The sequence below is a fragment of the Rhopalosiphum maidis genome, chromosome 3 (assembly GCF_003676215.2).
Source record: "Rhopalosiphum maidis isolate BTI-1 chromosome 3, ASM367621v3, whole genome shotgun sequence".
Taxonomy (NCBI): Eukaryota; Metazoa; Arthropoda; class Insecta; order Hemiptera; family Aphididae; genus Rhopalosiphum; species Rhopalosiphum maidis.
The window spans coordinates 36,163,382-36,172,036 of NC_040879.1; the positions used below are offsets into that span (position 1 = coordinate 36,163,382).

An 8,655-nucleotide genomic window follows, 5' to 3' on the forward strand; every position below is an offset into this window, starting at 1 on the left:
ATAAATATAGTAATTTAAAATAAAATTCTCATTTTTAATATTTAAAGAAAATTTAAATTATTATATTTGTTACAATAGTCATATATTATTTATGACCATGCAAGATGTAAAATGTATCGTGATCACCATATCCACTTTAATTACTTTTAAAAATGATTCCGATAAATAAACAACCATTTCTAAAGTAATCATCTCAACAGTTTCTAAATGAATTAACCCCTCAGCGCCTTTTTCTCAACCAAAAAAAAAAAACAACAGACTATAAAACAAAATTAAAAGTTCCAACGGGGGACAACAAAATATTATAGCCTCATAATTTATTAATGGAGCTGGATCAAAATAATTTTTTTTTTTTTTTAATTATTATAAATAATTTAAAATGACCAGTTCAACAATAATTACCAGCAATAAACTACATTTTTAAATTTTAAATTTTATAAAAACTTCGTTTTCCAGTTAATTTGAAAAATAATGTCAAAAAATACTGTACATATACATACCATCCCTATAAGCAACTAAAATTAAAATTATAGAATATTTGCTTAGTAATGTACAATTATTTTACATCTTTTTTTATACTACATGATTAATGTAGTTTAATCGATTCCGCCCGATATTTGTCTATATTGATACCGCCGAATATTTGTTTATGTTGATTCCACAAACTGCTTATTAGAAGATTTTTTTTGTTAACTGTATAGGTACACCCAGTTTACTATAATTGTAAATGTATTTTTTTATTTATTTATTTTTTGTTTCATAATAAAAGCATTTAAAAAAACAATTCAAACATTGTCGACCACAAAGAACAATATAACTCAATTATACATGATATTAAAAAAAAAAAATAAATAAAATGTAAAATTTATTAAAATAATATATTCAATTTCATAATTTTATACAAATAGCAATAAAAATATATAGAAATTTTAAAAAAAAATTCTCATTTTTAATATTTTAAAGAAAATTAAAATTATTATTTTTGTGACAATAGTCATACATTTTTTATGACCATGCAAGTTTCTAGAAACAAGGTAACAATTTAAAAACATTATTGAACTGTGACTATAGTCCAAATCTTGTTAATGCTATAATCACTAGTTTCTGTTTAATAAATCACAAGGTTTTGTAGTGACACCATTAAATCCATCTAAAATAGCATTGAACCCAGGGAATGGTTTTTCACAATTACAGCAGTTATCGGGGTCATTAAAATCTATAGAAGAACCTATAAATCCTGCTCCATATTTATTGGCATAATTGCCCTAAACAATCAAATAATAATTAAATACATTTTAATATAAAATATATAAAAAGAAGAAAATACTACCTTTTCATTAAATGATTTTAAAGTATCTACACACCATGTACACGTTTCTTGTGGTTGCAAACAAATCTATAAAAACGAATGTTATATAAAATGTATTCATTTTTTTATGTAAAATGATAAATATTTTCGGATAATTCAACTAGTTCTTTGTATTATCAATTAATGCCCATTTTATAAGAAGATAATTTTTAAATATAACAATACAACAATCATCCTTATATTATATCATACCCGTATATGTGTTTTCCGTCGTACAAATGGAAAAAACAGTGGAATTGTATTCAGTACTTTTGATTTTAAATTTAATTAACCTAGTACTCAACTTAAAGGTTACAAAATTATCCGTGTTTTTTTAATGCTTTTTACAATATTTAAATTTTTAAGCAAGTTACAAGTATTTTTAAATTCTAATAAGTTACAGCTACTCATCCATAACTTCCAAATGTAAAGATATACTTTGATTTTTGATAAAACAGAAAAATTTTTTAAAATTTGTCATGTCTAATTAATAAAAGCAAAAAAAAAACCAGTTTTAATAACTTTTAGTTTGTTATTTTTCTCTGTACTTTAAATGAGCTGATAACTCACGATCTTATGTTATAGTCAATAAAAGAACATAAACCATAGTACTCAATAGCTATGAATTGTATGTCGGTAAGTTTGCACAAGATATATACCTAATAGTACGTTCGCAATAGCAATATTTATTATTATTTTCGTGTGGCAATGTGGCATAGTGTATGACCATATAAATATTAAATACATTGAAATAGCTAAACTAATAATAAATCATTAAACAATTCATATTAAATTTGTATACCTTCTCCATGGTCAAATCACAATACGTAAATGAATCATTGGGATCAGATGTTGGGTTAATTTTAAATTTAAAATGTATTTTTTCTTTCGGAATAGATGCCTGCTTTAATACATCTTTTAATTTATCCTAGAAAAATATTATTGATTATAAATTTATAAGATACAATTCTGCACTCTCTAGATAATAATGTTTCAATACCAACGTATAATTTGTATATGATGCAGTAATTGGAGCTATTCCATTTCTGAAGTCATTGCCAGTGCATTCGTTCAAGAATACAACAGAAACAACGTAAAAATCCGTAACCGAATCTACTGTAGTAATATCCAACCCTTTAAAAAATATTTAAAACAAAATTTTTTTTTAATTTATAAGGTAATCATTATTTTACCAATATTTGTATACAATACATTATAGTATATTGACAGTACTTTTTTTCGTTGTACACATGGACTCATTTTTAATAATAAATAAATTTAGTATATTTTTTCTTAAAATGTTGAATCTTAAATGATCATACATTTTGTAAAATCACTAAGAAACCCTAGAATTTATTATGTATTAACTATTAAGGTATGATAGTATTACCATGGCTAATCAGTAATCAGAAATCTCATATTATTAAACTATGAACTAATAGTATTGAAATAACATCATTTTTTATTACTAAATTCTAAATTAAACAACCTCATAATATGTGTCCAGTATTATAAATCACCTCGTTTAACAAAAGAGAGACCTTAAGTATTAAAAATTTAAAAAAAAACTATTTCAATTTGTTATGATTGATAATATGACGAGAAAATACAAAGTTATACAAGGAAATCATTTTCTGTTATAGGAATATTATTTATTTTAATTCAAACAATAGTTAATTGAAAAGATAACTCATGAAAATAAATTAACTCATCGTTTTGGATAGAAAAATACAAATCTGATATAATTTGTGCCATTTGTTAGTTTTACATATAGTAAACAATGTATACAAAGAATATTGTGAAACCAATTTCAATAATTATTAAAAAAAAAAAAATGTTCTAATCATAAAACACCAATTTAAGTTAGGTAATACTGTTGGTGTAATGAAATATTTTGTATATCGATATTCTTTTAATGGAAAATTCTGTTGATTACTGTAATATATGCAAACATTTAAAAGAAATTAAGGATTTAAGTAAAAAAAAAAATAAAATAAAAATATATATTTAAGTTGTTGATGTTGTTACTTGATTAGTATTAGCACTGTCCTTAGATTTGTTGTTTGAGTTATTTTCATAAGACATTTGCATAATATAGGGTATATATTATATAATATATAATGTAGGGTTTTGGTATAATTTGATTACTATAAATTGGTATTACCAAAATAAACTATTTTATTATTCACATTTGGTATTTAATTTAATTTAAGTGTATGATTGGGTTTGCTATTTGTTTTAAGATTCAAAATTTTACTTTAAACATCCCTATATTAGTTTTCTGCTGAAATTTTTATTTCTTTTTATGCTTATTATTTCCGATTTATGTATTAAAATATATGACATTTTATTTTTCCCTAGTAATAGTTATGCTGATTTCAAATAATTAAAATAAAACTATTAATTAATGTACTGACCTAAGAAGGTCGTTGTTAACAAGTCAGTGCACCAAAATCAATGATAAGACCCTAAATTTTTCAGAAAAATATTGACTGTGGCCATTAACTTTAACCGTTCATTCAAACAAATAAGTTATTTTTGTTGTTGAAACAATGAGGTATTTAAAAAAACTAAAACCATTTAAAAAAAATATTCAATGAAAAATAATTGAGAAATACATTTTTTCAGTTTTTTTTTTTAATACTATTTATAGATTAGTAAGAAAAAACAGTTTCTTTGAATATAACGACAATAGATACATTTAAGACTTAAGTTTATACTTACTTAACTTTTTTATTATTATAAATGAATAAATATATATAAATACTTACAAGGTATCCTTGGGTTGGTAAAATGATCTATTAGAAATCGTCCTGATAAATCAAGACCAACAAATAAATTAGGAAAACTTTTTTTCATCACCTCAAGATATGTTTTTAAATTTTCAGAATATCCCATAAATTCATCAGAATCATCCTAAACAAAGGAAATAGATTATAATAATTTTGTAAGTGATACTTGTGATTATTAAATAAAAAATATAGAATAAAAAAAATAAAAAATAAGGCATACACAAGAAAATTTCAATTTGTTAAGTTCTACGATCTACGATTAAACATTAAAATCACAAATATGTATTATTGAATAATCGTCCTAAGTTGTCTCTATGATATCAATGAATAATGATGATAAAAAATATAATTATGTCGATTCGATAAACTATCAAAAATTTTACGTTGAAATAAAATATTTTGATAATAATGTCCAACAACTGATTTAAATAGTACTTATTTAATAATACCTTTATACATGGAATTCTATCAAAGTTTAATATATTTATAAATAATTATATTAAGCTTATAAACGAATTTATTCATTGTATGAAGATTCTGTGAGCATTTTAAGTTAAACTTGACTATATGACTAGATATAAGTACGTTTATATATTATATATCTGGCTTGAATATCATACCGGAAATATATGAACATTTTTTTATTTGTTTAAAAACCAATACTAAATTGGTACTTACGTCATACTCTAAACTTGTAAGAACAAGACCATCAATCCCCGGATGTTCATCCAAAAAAGCTTTTAAGCCTTTCATTTCATCTAATGAGTTAGTTCCTCCGTTACAAGATTCACAAGCAAGCATTGCAGTCCATTCTTGTATAGTCGTATGACCGTAAAGCAAAAATACACGCTTAGAACCTTTCATCTTCAATATTTTGTCTAAGTATACTATATCAATTATAAAACACATGAATATTGAATATATTTAATATTAAGATGTTTAATATTAGGTAATACATTTTTTAAATTCCATTTTCCAGAGTACTATACCAAGTCACCATGTGACTATTTATTAAGTTGTTGAAGGCCGGATTAACTATTAAACAGTACTAGCAAATAATTACTGAATTAATCTAAAGTTAGGCGCTACAAATGTTGAACTAAATTCATTTTTTTTAATATTTCCACTGATCATACCAAATTGTTTTATCAATTTATGATGATCTATGAACGGTTTCTTACACTATAAAGTCTTAAGCTATTTAAGCTACATATCCTTTCCCCTTTAGTGTCATTATTTGATAAGGTTGCAGAAAATATATTCTGACTTAACATTATATTGAATATGATCTAATTTTATAATAAATAAAAAATTCAACGGTATTTGTACTTTTCGGTATGAGCTACAAGTATTTGGTAGTATATCATGTTCTACTGTTTTAGTGTCCTGCATTTAATCAGCAATCATAATATTATTAAGTTTATACCAACATGAAATTTGTAACTGGCTGCAAACTAATCCGTGAATGGCTTACTGAGTATACGCTAATAATAAAGGATCATGAAATCTGAGCTTCATTGCAACGCCCCAGATTTCATATCTCCATCCAGTGGCAGATCCAGGGAGGGGCGTTCGCTCCCCCCCCCCCGCTCTCTCTCAAAAAATAGTTTGAAGTCCCTGATTTTAGTTTTTGACGTAATTATACTTCAAGGGTTACAAAATTATAGTGATATATTTTTTTATTACTATTACTATAAAAAATATTTTTTTTGTTCTGTACAAGACTGTGGAAAGTAACATGTGTATGTACCTATAAATAAATATTTTATCAAAATTAATGTGTGCCCTTTAAAAATCGCCCCCCCCCCCCTGTTATCTTGGTCTGGATTTGTACCTGTCACCATCTAAATACGCGGACAATTGTAACTGTCAGAAATCAATTATTTAACAATTTACTGGTCTAATAACGTGTTGAATCAACCGTTTAAATTTGCGTTTCTGGTGTGTTGGAATGTCATAACTAGCTATTTCGTATGCTCCTGCTGGTTCTGTAATAGTTAGACTACGTTTTGGAATAAAATTAGGTATTAGTACTGTAGTTTTCAACTATTAATAATGTTTTGTTCCAGGAAACACGTTTTTACAACGATCATACAGTGTGGTATTCGTTATTATTATGGCTATAACAGTATAAATAATAATATATGTTTTTGAGCAAGAAGTACTTAAGTAGTTAAGTACAACCATACAATAATTTTCAGGGCTTCACAAATTTTAATGCAAGCGCTGCTAGAGTACACTACAGAATATGCACGACAGACTATTTGAAAATAACTTTATACAGTAACGCGAAGAACGATTATTTCGGAGACGATTGTCTCTGTGATAGGGTGAGTGGTAAGGAATGGGTCCCCTAATAATAAATGCTATATGATATTTATTAGGTAGTCAATACTGATCTATAACATAATGAGTTGTATTATAAATTGTTATGCATTAATTATATCAATTTATGTTATAGCCACCCCACACAATTTTTTTGCTTCTATAATGGTGGGTGGCTCTTTAGTATATTTTTCTTTGGCTCGAGAAAATTGTCATTTCGCAACGCCATTGATTTCAGTTTTCTTTCAATCAATCCCAACAATTAATTCGAAAAATTTCTCATACATATATATTATAATATTAAGCGTCGTAATTGTTTTGCTTTATTAAATATATTTATATATTCTATTTTTAAGTTATACTACCTAATTGATTAAAATTCGGATTACACATGCAGGGTACACCAACGTGGTATCTTAAATCCACTGTAACTCCATCGAAAAATATAGATAGGCAATTCACTGGTATTTTTGAAATTGGAACATCCGATAAACCACAATCCTCAGCGCGAGCACCATAAAAACCGCATGCTGATATTCCAATGCCTAAAAAAAGTAAAAATCAAACAATAAACTCATATCTCATTTCATTTTTCATTTGTGTATAACACGTCAATCCATTATCCAATGTATAGTTAAGTATAAGTTAATAAGCCAACAAATAAAAATGTTATTACAACATTTACAACCGAGCTTACACAATTTAACTTATTTTATTATATAAGTTAGTATATTTTTGAGAAAAAAATAACTTAAAAGTGCGTTTCTTATTTAAGAAATACCAAAATATACTAGTCGAGAATAGTATTAATCATATACTTGATTTCAAATTTTGATACCTACAAAATATAAATACTGGTTTAGTTAGGAGGTAGTTAAAGTTTTTATATATTACAAAATATAATGCAAGACATATTATAATAATATAGACTTCATCCTTATAAAAATGAACAAGTTTAAAATATTACGCTCTATAGATTTCAGTTTGAATATCGCGCTCAATTCACAGAAATTTTGGAGATGATCGAATTGCACTCTTTACCTAAGCCAAAATGTTCGTATTATTGTATTTGATCAGACCAATGACTTGATTACACAACGTGATCGATTTATAAATAATCAAATAAACTTAAGTACTTACATATTTAATTCAATTATTTTGAAATATTGTAATACCTTTATAATATTTAAATTGTAAGTATTCATAAGTTTTGAAAAAAAATAACGTGTTTTTATAGTATAATTTTTATTAATATTAAAAAATAAAAATATTTTTATTAATATTATTAAATACAATTAAAGCTATACGTAATTATTATAATAAGGATAATAATCTTCATATATTAAAAATACAAATTATCCTGTTGATCGTTGACTGGAATTTGCTAGTATGATTTTTTTTTATAACTCAAAATATATTAATTGTAAAAACTTGATACATTCTACTATCATATAATTTATAATTCCCTATACACATTAACATTTTTAAAGTATTTTTATACATTTCAAACTATGTAGCTATAAGTAAATATTTTAAAAATGTATTACAAGATCCCACAAAAGTAGTTCTTATAACAATAATTGATAATTATAATTATGTTTGACTATGTACGAGTATAAAATATTAAGGAAAACTAATAAAACTAATAAAATCCTATACACTAAATACCGAGTATTAATGTATTTGTAAAATAAACTAGGTAATTATAAAAACACGTTTATATATTATAACATTTTTTTTTTCATTTTCTATTTAAAATCTAAACATAAAGCTCACCGTTTAGATCTTGAGACTGTGTGTGTACTGTTAACGTAAGAATGTTACTAACTAAAAGTAAAGAATTATAAAAGTACATTTTTATAAATGTAGTGCGTATTATCATGCAAATCTAATAATTTATTCACAAATCCCGTCAGAGGCATTAATTTGTATTTAGCTAAATGATATATAAAGTTTTAATAATAAATTATTTTAAATTACCTATTCTAAAAACAATGTGTATTTAATTAAATAAGTTAAATTGTGTGGATACATTGTTTTAAATGTTTACATGACAGCCATTTGCAGAACGAATATTAATTGAGTTTTTATATAATTTAGCAAGTAAACAATGTGTTTTTCAATTTATATTCGACAGTTTGTAATTAATAATTCTTTATAGGATATTCATGTTTAAGCAAGCAGCCAAAG

At 24.7% G+C, this 8,655-nt stretch overlaps 1 protein-coding gene across 1 annotated transcript; it reads right to left on the reverse strand.

Annotated features, from left to right (window-relative positions):
- Positions 1-1,097: 1,097 nt before the first annotated feature.
- LOC113558019 lies at positions 1,098-8,370 on the reverse strand. The gene is made up of 8 exons (XM_026963548.1): positions 8,242-8,370; positions 6,831-7,010; positions 4,819-5,018; positions 4,120-4,264; positions 2,349-2,482; positions 2,151-2,276; positions 1,331-1,396; positions 1,098-1,265 (listed from the first exon to the last, which is right to left on the reverse strand). The coding sequence occupies exons 1-8, from the start codon at positions 8,345-8,347 to the stop codon at positions 1,098-1,100; spliced, it is 1,125 nt and encodes a 374-aa protein (XP_026819349.1). The 5' UTR covers positions 8,348-8,370.
- Between the last annotated feature and the right edge of the window lie 285 nt (positions 8,371-8,655).